The 13,132-nt window shown below is 39.7% G+C and overlaps 1 protein-coding gene across 13 annotated transcripts in view; it reads right to left on the reverse strand.

Annotated features, from left to right (window-relative positions):
* CDK12 (cyclin dependent kinase 12) overlaps nt 1-13,132 on the reverse strand; it is a 79,463-nt gene that overhangs the window by 44,328 nt on the left and 22,003 nt on the right. For all 13 annotated transcript variants that reach the window (XR_008663438.1, XR_008663436.1, XR_008663434.1 and 10 more), the window contains exons 6-8: nt 11,903-12,092; nt 3,679-3,735; nt 2,747-2,848 (exon numbers count right to left, since the gene is read on the reverse strand). Coding sequence is in view for 2 of the 13 variants with exons in the window: in XM_055317758.1 (XP_055173733.1) it covers nt 2,747-2,848; nt 3,679-3,735; nt 11,903-12,092 (349 nt within the window). In the remaining 11 variants the exon portion in view is untranslated. The remainder of the gene's footprint in view (nt 1-2,746; nt 2,849-3,678; nt 3,736-11,902; nt 12,093-13,132) is intronic.

Consider the following 13,132-nt stretch of genomic DNA (forward strand, 5'->3'; position numbering starts at 1 on the left):
GTTGCACACACTGAAATAATAGTACCAACAGAGCTATGAACTTTCCCTGTGTATCTTAATGGGGTGTTAACTTTAGAGCCTAGTTGTGACAATTTAAATGCTAATACTGATAAAACAAATAGTCCAGAACACAAACACACCCAGCTTGAGTCAGTAAAATTTAACTAAAGCTTTATTTGAGTTGGGAGAGAAATTATGCTCTTTCTCTATCACCCTTTTGAATTTTGAAATAAAACCCCTGCAGTGCTCCTTTTAAAGACTGACATTAATATAGGAGAAAATGGGGGGTGGGGGGTAGGATATGCTCCACTTATAAATAAATGTCAGAACTCTTAAGGTATGCAGGTCAAGGACAGAGTGCATATGCATAAATCATACACTATCAGAAACAACATGGTCCATTTGAAACATCTATTTCTGGGGCAGCTGGGTGGCATCTGCTGTGGGGCAGCACAAAAGTGTCTGCCTTTGGCTCAGGTCACGATCTCAGGATCTCAAGCCCTGCATCAGGCTTTCTACTCAGTGGGAGTCTGCGTCTCCTTCTCCCTTCGCTCATGCTCTCTTTCTCAAATAAATAAATAAATAAAATCTTAAAAAATAAAATATGTCTAAAAATTTTTTTAAATCTTAAAAAATTTTTAAAATTTAAAAAAATTTTAAAAATAAACATTTTATTTATTTGAGAGAAAGAGAGAAAGAGATAGAAAGCACGTGCTCTAGTGCAAGTGCAGGGAGGGGCAGAGGGAGAGAGAGAGAGAGAGAGAGAGAGAGAGAGAGAGAGAGAGAGAGAGAGAATCTCCAGCAGACTCCCACGCTGAATGTGGAGTCCGCTGTAGGGCTCAATCTCACAACCTTGAGATCATGACCTGGGCAGACATCAAGAGTCAGATGCTTAACTCACTGAGCTACCCAGGCGCCCCCAAAATGTCTATATTCCTAACACAAATTGTGATCTCTAAATATAATTTTCCACTAAAAAAAACTAACACTCTTTAGAGAGTGACTGATTCCAGGTCTGGCACAGGAAGTAAAATAGGATGAGCTTGGAACCAGAAAACAAGGAAGGCTATCTAATACTATGGTTGTGTCAGAAGGACCCACTAGACTTCTAATGACCTAAGACCAGGAAAATGTGAATAGGACTAAGATGATAACCATAACAGATTAAAACACATCAAAAATGTTGGGGCACTTGGGTGGCTCAGTCAGCTGAGTACCTGACTCCTGATTCTGGCAGATTATGGTCCCAGAATTGTGAGACTGAGCCCTACATAAAGCTCCACACTCAGTGGGGAGTCTGTTTGGGATTCTCTCTCCCTCTCCCTCTGCCCCACCCCCCACTGCGCACGTGCACGCGCACACACGCACGCACACACACACACACACACACTCTAAATAGATGGATGTTAAAAAAAAAAAGTTTAAATCTACAAGTTCACAATGAAACTAAAAAACAAAGCAAAATAAAACAAAACAAAAACCCCAAACCCTCTCTTTAGTCACCTTTGAAGGATACTAGGAAACCTCATTATCTTCAAAACTGGTAAATAAAATGAAAGACTTAAAGCTCTCTGCTTTTACCCTATGACTTGTATGTAAGGTTAGTAAAATAGATGTTATCTTTATCCAGGAAGGAATAATATATCATCATCATCACAAAGCCACCACAAATGGATTAATGAAGGTAGATCATTAATACGGCTAATAACATTTCAAATATTGATAATTGTATATTATGTAAAGTTGGGTGTGTGTATGTGTGTAAATCTGCTCTGTTAGGGATGAATATTTTATCAAACATTGTTTAGAATCGCCTGTATAATGCCTTTATTAAAAGGCAGATTATAAGGTACTATTTTACTCCTTTTAAATTCCCTACAGATGATGTATCCAGTTATTGGCTATACTCTGGGCAGTCCCACTGCCTCAAACCCCCAAACTTGATGTATCATTGGCAATAATCTTCCAGAAGTACTCAAAACCACCTGTAAAGTAGTTTCGGGCTCAGTAGGCGATTGGAAATCACACTTGAATTCACCTACAACTTATAGGAAATAAAAGGGATAGAGAACCATGCTAAAACATTGAAAAACAACAAAAAACACAGTGAGGATGCAATCAGCAAAATTCAGACTGAGGAAACTATAAGACAAATGATCCAGTTTCTTCTAAGGAAATTATAAGGTGGGGAGAGGAACCCAAGAAAGACGGAGGGAGAAGCTATAATTAGAAGACTTAAGGGGTACCTGGGTGGCTCAGTTGCTAAGTGTCTGCCTTTGGCTCGGGTTGTGATTTTGGGGTCCTGGGATCAAGCTCCACACTGGGCTCCCTGCTTAGTGGGGAGTCTGCTTCTCCTTCTCTCTCTGCTCCTCCCCTGTGCTCATGCTCTTTCACCCTCCACTCTCAAATAAATAAATGAATAAATATCTTAAAAAAAAAAAAAAAGGACTTGAGATAATCAATTGTAATCTATGTACCCTATTTGAATGTATTTGGATCCCAATTCAAACTAAGTTAAATTAAAAAAAAAAAAGTTAAAAGAAAAAAGGCATTCAAGGAAATGTTTTTTAAAAAAGTATGTCTCTGATATTAGGAGATATTCAACAGATTTCTCTGAATTCTGGCTAAAAGTTTATCCCCATTCTTTTGAACCTAAAGAAAAGCTACAAAAAGCCATGCAGAGAGAAAACAGATACATGTTCAACATGTGAATGACAAACAAAAGAAAAAGCTCAGAGAGGCTTACCCACAGCTCCAAACGTCAATGGCTGGTGTGTAACGCTCCTCTCCAAGCAGAAGTTCTGGAGGTCGGTACCACAGAGTGATGACTTTGTTTGTGTAAGGGCGACTGAAATGTAAAACATTAACCATGACATAAATGGCTTCTGATCCAAAAAAAGAAAAAAAAAGAACCTTGTAAAATTAAAAATAGTAGCCAACTGAAAATAGGGTTTTCAAAAAAGAAAGAAAGAAAGAAAGAAAGAAAGAAAGAAAGAAAGAAAGAAAGAAAGAAAGAAAGAAAATGGGATTGTCAAAATAGCTATATAGCAATCTAACAGTTCAAAAGTAAACTGGACAGAAGTAGGAGATGAAAAAATAACTTGCATACCAATCTGGGTTGATTTAACTCAGTCTAAGGCTGATTCAAGAATTTAGATAGAATTAACACATTTAGAAAATTAGGAAACTCTGGGACACCTGGGTGGCTCAGGGGTTGAGCATCTGCCTTTGGTCGGGGCATGATCCCCAGGGTTCTGGGATCGAGTCCCACATTGGGCTTCCTGCATGGAGCCTGCTTCTCCCTCTGCCTATGTTTCTGCCTCTCTCTCTCTGTGTGTGTCTTTTTTTTTTAATTTTTATTTATTTATGATAGTCACACAGAGAGAGAGAGAGAGACAGAGACACAGGCAGAGGGAGAAGCAGGCTCCATGCACTGGGAGCCCGACGTGGGACTCGATCCTGGGTCTCCAGGATCGCGCCCTGGGCCAAAGGCAGGCGCCAAACCGCTGCGCCACCCAGGGATCCCTGTGTGTGTCTCTTATGAATAAATAAATAAAATCTCAAAAAAAAAATTAGGAAAGTCTGAAAATTATTACAACTTATAGAATACTAGATTATGCAAGAATAGAAAGAATTCTTTTCTTTTCCCCCCACATGTAATTTTGATGAATGCCTCACCTCTCTTCAGAGTTATAGAGCCGAGCAAGTCCAAAATCCGCTAGTTTGATTTGCCCACTGTAAAACAAACAAAAAAATATTTTTATAAAAATAACAGCAGTGGCTTCATAATTATACCTACACAGCAATCCATGAATTTACGAGTTAAACAAAATCACAAAAATCTGAATTACAAATGCAAATTTTAACCTATGCTTAGTTCTGTTCTTAATGGTTACTCTCCCAGATTAAGCCTCTTTTGAATACTTTGGTTTACAAAGCCTTATGGTTTTCTTTTTCTTGGTGTTTTTTGATTTGACTCCTTAACTAAATATTTTTTATTTCTTGGCAAACAACAGTCACTAAAACCTGCTAGATTAAATCCTTGTTATTGGGGAAAAAAGGAATAAACTGTTCTAGATTAAGAGAGATTTAAGAAGCCTAAAAATCAAATCCAGTTCATAAACTTTAATAGTGGTTTGAACAGACTAGCTATACAAAAGACTTATAACACAAGTGAAAAAATATAAAAGTAAAATATATATATAAAAGTATGAATTGTTAGAAGATAATAGGTAATAATCTTGAGCATTTACGGTTAAACGTAATGATGTCAGTAATTTATTCATTTTTTTTATTTTTTTTAAATTTTATTTATGATAGTCACAGAGAGAGAGAGAGAGAGAGAGAGAGAGAGAGAGAGAGAGAGAGAGGCAAAGACACAGGCAGAGGGAGAAGCAGGCTCCATGCACCGGAAGCCCGACGTGGGATTCGATCCCGGGTCTCCAGGATCGCGCCCTGGGCCAAAGTCAGGCACCAAACTGCTGCGCCATCCAGGGATCCCGATTTATTCATTTTTAATAAAGAGTTTATTTACTTATTTATTTGGCAAAGAGAGAGAGGGAAAGGGAGAGAGTGGACGGACACAAGCATGGAAAGCAGCAAGCAGAGTTGCAGAAAAAGGCTCCCTTTGAGCAAGGAGCCTGATGTGGAGCTCGATCCCAGCCTGGGATCACAACCTGAGGCAAAGGCAGATGCTTAACCTTCTGAGCCACCCAGGCGTCCTGTGTAATTTACTTTAAAATAACTCAAGCAGGGATGCCTGGGTGGCTCAGCAGTTGAATGTCTGCCTTCAGCTCAGGGCATGATCCCAGAGTTCTGGGATTAAGTCCCACATCGGGCTCCTGAGAGAAGCCTGCTTCTCCCTCTGCCTGTGTCTCCCTCTGCCTCTCTCTGTGTGTCTCTAATGAATAAATAAATAAATAATCTAAAAAATAAATAACTCAAGCAGAAAAATTAAAAATATATAGTAAAATGTTAACTGCATATGTATTAATTACATTAGTGTCTAAATTTTTCTTACAATTTAACTTAATTTTTCATAATAAAAAGTAAACAACAATACCATGGCATAGCAGACTTTTCAAACAGGGAACACGGCTTTGAACTGAGCACACGATTTTTAAGATGAATGAGGTCCCCTTTACCAACATATGGCCCTCACTTCCCATACCATAAAGATATACAACCATGATCTTAGATGGGTTCTCAAACTTTATATGAAAAAGAATCACTTGGAAAGTTTACTACAAGTTTCCTGGGCCTCATTCCTAGAGATGAAATTTAGTAGGTCATGGATCATGAACTTGCATTTCTTTTCTTTAAGTAGGCTCCATGTCCCACATGGAGCCCAAGACAGGGACTGAACTCATGACTGTGAGATCAAAACCTGAGCTAATATTAAGAGTGGGATCCTTAATTGACTGAGCCACCCAGGCATCCCTGAACTTGCATTTATTTTATTTTCTCTTTTAAGATTTTATTTATTCATAAGAGACACAGAGAGAGGCAGAGACATTAGACTGAGGGAGAAGTAGGCTCCTCTCAGGGAGTCCCATGTGGGACTCGATACCTGAACTCGGGACCACGCCATGAGCCAAAGGCAGAAACTTAACCACTGAGCCACCCAGGAATCCCTCTGAAGTTGCATGTCTAACAAGCCTATAGATTATGCCAATGCTGTTGGTCTGAGAACCATACTTGTGAGAACCACTACCTTAAAGGGATTACACCCAAGTGTCGCTCTGTTAAGTATTCTATCCTTGACAGTGATGTCAAGTAATATTTTAATAAACTATAACATGTCAGAAAACTTTTTAAACTATTAACTATTTTAGATTAATCATTTTTATCTAAATTCTTAAGTAGCCTATTTCATTCACATTTACCGTTTTCATTACTTCTTGGGGAATGAAAAGCCTACCCTCTCTTTTTGAAGATACTGGGGATAGCTCTTGTACCTGATAGCTGAGATCAGACAGAAAAGTGAGATAGTAGAAAAAAGTGGCTATGCTAGGAGGTGCTCCTCAAAGTATGAGCAATGGGACAGAATATTAAAACAAAATAAGTACTGGCAACAAAATCTTACTTTAAATCTACCCTTACCATTCCTAGTAAAGATTATGGGCACCTTATCTACTTGCCCCATTACATTTTTAACTTCAATTTACAAACTAATTCTAAGAAAAAGGAAAAAGGAAAGGACTAGCTGACTTGAGCCCTATAATGAAACATAAATCAATCCTCAAATTTTCAGCATCCTTACTCTGAGAATTTGTGAAGATCCAAGAATGAAGGCACATAGGACTGAAAGTTAAAATGGCAACAAATACGCAGTTATGGAAAATTAGGCCAGACCTCAACATCACCAAGCACTGAGCAAATTTTCTAATCCACTCTCTCGCCTCTCAGTAAATGGCCTTCTTCATTGAAAAAAGAAATCATGGGGTGCCTGAGTGGCTCAGTCAGTAAAGTGTCTGCCTTCGGCTCAGGTTATGATCCCAGGGTCCTGGAATCGAGCCCCATGTCAGGCTCCCTGCTGTTTTTTCCCTCTCTTCCCCACTTGTGCTCTGTCTCCCTCTCTCTCTCAAATTAAAAAAAAAAAAATCATCAGGTGGAAGCTACTTAACACCCTTTTACCTATATAACCTTAATTGCACCTATAATCTTCCTTTCTTCTTTCAATTACAGAAAAAGAGTGTCAATCTCTCTTGTTCAAGGATAATCAATATTTATAATTGTGGCCACTACCACCTGTGGCCTTGATTCCATCTCCTCTAGAACCTTGCTCCTTTAAATTATTTTGGTTTTTTAAATTTTTTTTTTAAGATTTTATTTATTTATTCATGAGAGACAGAGAAAGAACAAGGCGGCACAGCAGAGGGAGAAGCAGGCTTCATGCAGGGAGCTGGACATGGGACTCGATCCTGGGTCTCCAGGATCATGCCACCCTGGGCTGAAGGCAGCACTAAACCGCTGAGCCACCCAGGCTGCCTGTCCTTTAAATTATTTTATACTTTTTTGAATCTTCAACTTCTCCCTATTGATTTTCTTTTCCCTTAGTTTTTAAATATACTCAAACTTCTGTGTCCTTAAATAAAAAATAAAAATTAAAGACACACCTACCACCACCTTCCCATTAAATGTGCTACCCAACAACTTGTCATGCCCTGTCAATGCTGACCTTTTAATTTTCAGATTCCTTCTCACATCTCATAATCTGTCCGCATCACCTGACATCTATGACCATTTTTAAACCTTTTTTATTTTTTAAGATTTTATTTCTTCAGGGATGCCTGGGTAGCTCAGCAATTTGAGCGTCTGCCTTTGGCTCAGGGCATGATCCCAGTCCAAGGATCGAGTCCCGGATCAGGCTCCCTTCGAAGAGCCTGCTTCTCCCTGCCTATGTCTTTGCCTCTCTCTGTGTGTCTCTTATGAATAAATAAAATCTTAAAAAAATAATAATTTCTTCATTTAGAGAGAGGGAGTGTGAGCAGAGGGAAGGGCAGAGAGGGTGAGAATCTCAAGCTGACTCTGCAATGAAGTGGAGAACCAGACGCTGGCTTCCATCTCGGGAGCCTGAGATCATGACCTGAGCCAAAACCAAGAGTTAAGACACTCAACTGACTGAGCCATGCAGGTACCCCTAAATCCGCCTATTTTAGAGTCATGATATTTTCCTATTTTCTCTGTATCTTTCTGACCATTCCCTTGAGTTCCATCTTCTGACACCTTTTCTCTGCTTGGTAACTCCTAAACTATACTGCTAGTTTGGAACTTCAATGTGACCATATGCCTATTAGATATCACTACCTTGGATATGCAATAGCCATATCCAAAAGGGATTTATTCTTTACTTGCCTACCCTGCTTTTCCTTTTATATTACCTATATTGACCATTATGTTACCCAGCTAGTTTTTTTTTATAATTTTTTTTTAAGATTTCATTTATTTATTCATAGACACAGAGAGAGAGAGAGAGAGAGGCAGAGACACAGGCAGAGGGAGAGGCAGGCTCCATGCAGGGAGCCCGATGTGGGACTTGATCCCTGGTCTCCAGGATCACACCCCAGGCTGCAGGCGGCGCCAAACTGCTACGCCACCGGGGCTGCCCGCTAGTTAGTTTTTAAGTAGGAAATCTGTGAGGGTCGCCTGGGTGGCTTAGAGGTTGAGCCTCTGCCTTCAGCTCAGGAAATGATCCTGGAGTTCCGGGATCAAGTCCCACATCAGGCTCCTGCATGGAGCCTGCTTTTCCTCCTGCCTATGTCTCTGCCTCTCTCTGTGTCTCTCATGAATAAATGAAATCTTAAAAACGAAACAAAAAAACAAACAAACAAGGAAATCTGTGAGTTATCTGAAAGTACTTTCATTCATTCTCTACCATTCATTCACTCACCAAAGTCTATTGATTCACAAGTTGATCCTGTCCATCTCTACTAGTAATGCCTTGGTTAGTTTAAGCACTGGCAATTTCTTATGGTAGTAATAGGTTTCCCTGCCTCTAGTCTACAACCTATTAGAGTGACATTTAGTGATTTTTCTAAAAGAGAAGACTAATTGTGTCTCTCCACCATCTAAAATGACTTGGTCTCATTTATATTTATGTAATGAAGATATAATGAATATCAGGGAGCCCAGCCCTGCTCTCCTCCCTCTCTACTCAACTGCTTTTGCTTCCTTGTCCAGCTGAGGTATCCTTACCATTTCTCCAGGCCATCTCACCCAGTATTCTCTGTGTAGACAGAACTAAATAGGCAAGAGCAGTGGCTGGATGGATCAGATTAGATCATAAGACTCCTGAATCCTGCTTAGCAACCTGAGGAGGAAGTTCAGTTTAGTCTAGAACCTCATCAGCTTCCTGAATATGGGAAGTCAGAGACAGGGAGTGGCCTGACCCGCCAAAAAGGACACCAAGTAGGATTGCAGTTATTCCCTGGTCTGAGACATCCTCCTTGGGGAAGCAAAAGGATCCAAAGAAAGTATATGCTCTAGTCCAGAAACCTTTAAGCAGATAGCCATTATTAAGTTCTTGAAGCATTATTACTATGGATGTAGATTAACCAAGCCCAGCTTTAACAAAAATTGTGGATAACAGAGACAGCGACAAGAATAATCTTTTAACAGCGACAAGAATAATCTTTTAACATAATGTCCTGTCTCAACAAAACTATTTAAGTATAAAATACATATAATTAGATACATCCTATAATTTAAAATGCATTAACTATGTAACTTAAAATATTACCAAATTAACTGTATAAATTATTTTTTATTTTTTTATTTTTGTTGAGAGTGGGGTGGGGGGTGGGGTGCAGAGGGAGAGAGAATCTCAAGCTGACTCCACATGGAGCACAGAGCCAGATGCAGGGCTCAATCTCATGACTCTGAGATCATGATCTGAGTTGAAATCAAGAGTTGGACATTGAACCGAGTCATCCAGGTGCCCCAACTATATAATTTAAAAACAAAAAATTAATCAAATTAGCGCCGTTCAATGGCTATCATCAATAGATAGTGTAAGCTCCTTAGCAAGATATACAAGATCCTTAAATTGGCTGCCCAGTCTCATCATTTTATGCTTCATTCTTCTTGTCCAGCTAATACCGACCTGTTTACATTTTCCCCAATATAACATGTTAATTTTTATATTTATGTGCTTTTGCCCAGTAATTTCTTTTGCTTAGAAATTTAACCCTCTGTTGTCAGTCTTTCTGATAAATTCTTATCCATTCATCAAAACTGCATCTTCTCAGATGCTCCCAGATTCAAGGGGGGGGGGGAAGAAAGGCAGGAGGCCAGGGGGAGCTTAGGGGCACTTACTGGCTCAGTGGATAGAGCATGCAACTGTCAATCTTAGGGTTGTGAGTTTGGGCCGCACGATGGGGGTACAGAATACTTAAAAAGTAGTGTCAGGGGCCTAGTGTTTAATAAATATTTACTGGGTTGAGTGATTTGTTTGTTTGCCCTATTAAACTCAGCTTTCTAGTGACCAACTATCCCATGTGGGACTTTCAGGGCTAAAATCAGGACAAGGACACCTTCCTGGTTGGCTCAGTTGGTAGAGCATGCCAACTCTTGGGTTTGAGCCTCACAATGGTTGTAGAGATTAGTTAAAATAAAAAATCTGGGGATCCCTGGGTGGCTCAGCGGTTTAGCGCCTGCCTTTGGCCCAGGGCATGATCCTGGAGACCCGGGATCGAGTCTCACGTCGGGCTCCCTGCATGGAGCCTGCTTCTCCCTCTGCCTGTGTCTCTGCCTCTCACTCTCTGTGTCTCTCATGAATAAATAAATAAAATCTTTAAAAAATAAAATAAAATAAAATAAAAATAAAATAAATTAAAATAAAAAATCTTTGGGGGCACCTGCGTGGCTACTCAATTAACTAAGTGTCTAACTCTTGATTTCAGCTTGGGTCATGATCTCAGTGTGTGAGATTGAGCCCTGTATTGGGCTCAGCGCTGTGCATGGAGCCTGCCCATGGAATCTCTCTCTGCCCCTTCCCCTCCCTGCTTGCTCTTCCTCAAAAAATAAAACAAAACAAAACAAAAGCGCGCACACACACACACACACACACACACACACACACACACACACAAAACCCACTTAAATAAGTGGGTTAAATAAGTGGGACAGTCCCTGGGCAACTCTGGATGGCTGGCTACCTCACTCTACAAAGATGGAAAAATGTCATAATCATTCTATAGCTCTATCTAGATAGTATTTGTTAAATTAACTGAACAGAAATGTACAAAACAATGGGTGAATCAGACAAAGGTGGCTATAAACAGCCTAGTTATCTAAAGAACCAAATACTGGTATGACTTTAATAGCATAAGACTTTCTTTTTATTCCTCAACAGGTAGGGCTATTTACCAAAGACTAGTGTACATAATACACTTGATATCATCAATGTAGTTTAGGTAAACAGCCAGAGAAGAAGAAAATAGTTAAAAACTTCTGAAGATTTAACACTGCTCATCACCAAACTCGTCTGTTTACACTATCAAAACCAGGGAGGAAAAAAAAAAAAAAAAACCAGGGAGTAAATGCTTGGCAGAAAGGTCAACCACCAGCTACACCTGTGTTTACTCTGAAATTTGATAACTTTATCAAATTCTCAAGAGCAGCTGTAAGAGGGATCCCTGGGTGGCGCAGCGGTTTGGCGCCTGCCTTTGGCCCAGGGCGCGATCCTGGAGACCTGGGATCGAGTCCCACGTCGGGCTCCCGGTGCATGGAGCCTGCTTCTCCCTCTGCCTGTGTCTCTGCCTCTCTCTCTCTCTGTATGACTATCGTAAATTAAAAAAAAAAAAAAAAAAAAGAGCAGCTGTAAGAGCAGGCATGTTTCTCGCCACTAAACAAGGGAGAATTTCACTTAGAATTCAATGTGTGTTTTAATTTGTCAAGGACCACAATAATATTTACCAACTATGGCAAAAAACTCTATGAATATTCCTGTGGGATGTGATTCCCTAAAATGTTTGCAGTTAAAAAACCTTTACAGGGACGCCTGGGTGGCTCAGTGGTTGAGCTTCTGCCTTTGGTTCAGGGTGTGATCCTAGAGTCCAGGGATCAAGTCCCACATTGGGCTCCCTACCTGGAGCCTGCTTCTCCCTCTGCCTCTGTCTCTCATGAATAAATAAAATCTTAGAAAAATAAATTAAAAAATAAAATAAAATAAAATACCTTTACAATTCTACCTCTGTTAATTCCTTACCAACACAGAGACTGAAGACTCTGTGCATCAGAGTACCCCATCATAAGCTGTTCCCACAGGACAAATATCAGATATATGTAAATACAAAAAATTGCATCATTGGGTCTACCTGTAACTTCAATTAAATAGCTGAAACTAACTGGGTCAGAAGAGAGAGAGAAAATGCTTAACCTCATTTGGTTACTATGTTACCTGTTGTTCAGCAAAATGTTAGAACACTTAATATCCCGATGCAGGAAATTCTTTTTGTGACAGTAATCCAATCCTTCCATTAGCTGTTTCATGAACGACTTGATATGGTCCTCAGAAAAGTGCACCAAACCAGATTCTAGCAGTCCCATTAAGTCATGGTCCATATATTCAAATACAAGGTAAAAGGCACCTAAATAAAAATGAAAGAAAAAATTAAAAACAAGAGGAAAAGGATGCTGAAATGACCATGCCTCAGATTTTAATGTAATTTTGGAGTGGGCCATAAGGCTTTCTTAAACAACTGCTTAATTCTATAGACGAGGAAGTTAAAACTCAGAGTACTTGAAGAACTTGCCCTTTCTAATAATAAATAACAGAACTATGTTAATTAATCTTCTCACTCTTAACCCAATGCTCTTTGGACTATTTACTTCTTTTTTTTTTAAATTTAATTTATTTATGATAGGCACACAGTGAGGGAGAGAGAGAGGCAGAGACATAGGCAGAGGGAGAAGCAGGCTCCATGCACTGGGAGCCCGACGTGGGATTCGATCCCGGGTCTCCAGGATCGCGCCCTGGGCCAAAGGCAGGTGCTAAACCGCTGTGCCACCCAGGGATCCCCGGACTATTTACTTCTTAAGGAGAACAACTGCTCTGATCAAGTTGTATTACTATTCTTTTACAATCTAAGTCAGTTGGCAAATTAGTATAAATTATTGGTGAAATTCATAGTATTTAAGAATTGAAAGAAAGGTGAACCATCTAAAGAAACTCCCTAAATTTAGAAGTAGATAAAAGGTAACTATGCTAAGAGAATTGTAAAAGACTTGAAATCCATGCTACCTTTCCACCTCAACAAGGTGTATGACAAAAGCAAATATTGTAACATAAGCAATACTAGACCTAGGTTAGACAATTCTCTCTCCAGTCTAGAATTCTGTCTCCTATCAACATAAAGGCAAGGATTCTTAATTTAGAGAGTATGCTTCAAGGATTCCTTGAACTCCCTGAAATGGCAATGTAACATTTTAAACACACAATATGCAACATTTTGAACTTATTTTTTTAAAGCATAGATCCCTAAGATGTTTTTTTTAATTTTTATTTATTTATGATAGTCACACACAGGGAGGGAGGGAGAGAGAGGCAGAGACACAGGCAGAGGGAGAAGCAGGCTCCATGCACCGGAAGCCGGACGTGGGATTCGATCCCGGGTCTCCAGGATCGCGC

This window comes from Nyctereutes procyonoides, unplaced genomic scaffold, assembly GCF_905146905.1.
Source record: "Nyctereutes procyonoides isolate TBG_1078 unplaced genomic scaffold, NYPRO_anot_genome, whole genome shotgun sequence".
In the NCBI taxonomy this organism is placed as follows: Eukaryota; Metazoa; Chordata; class Mammalia; order Carnivora; family Canidae; genus Nyctereutes; species Nyctereutes procyonoides.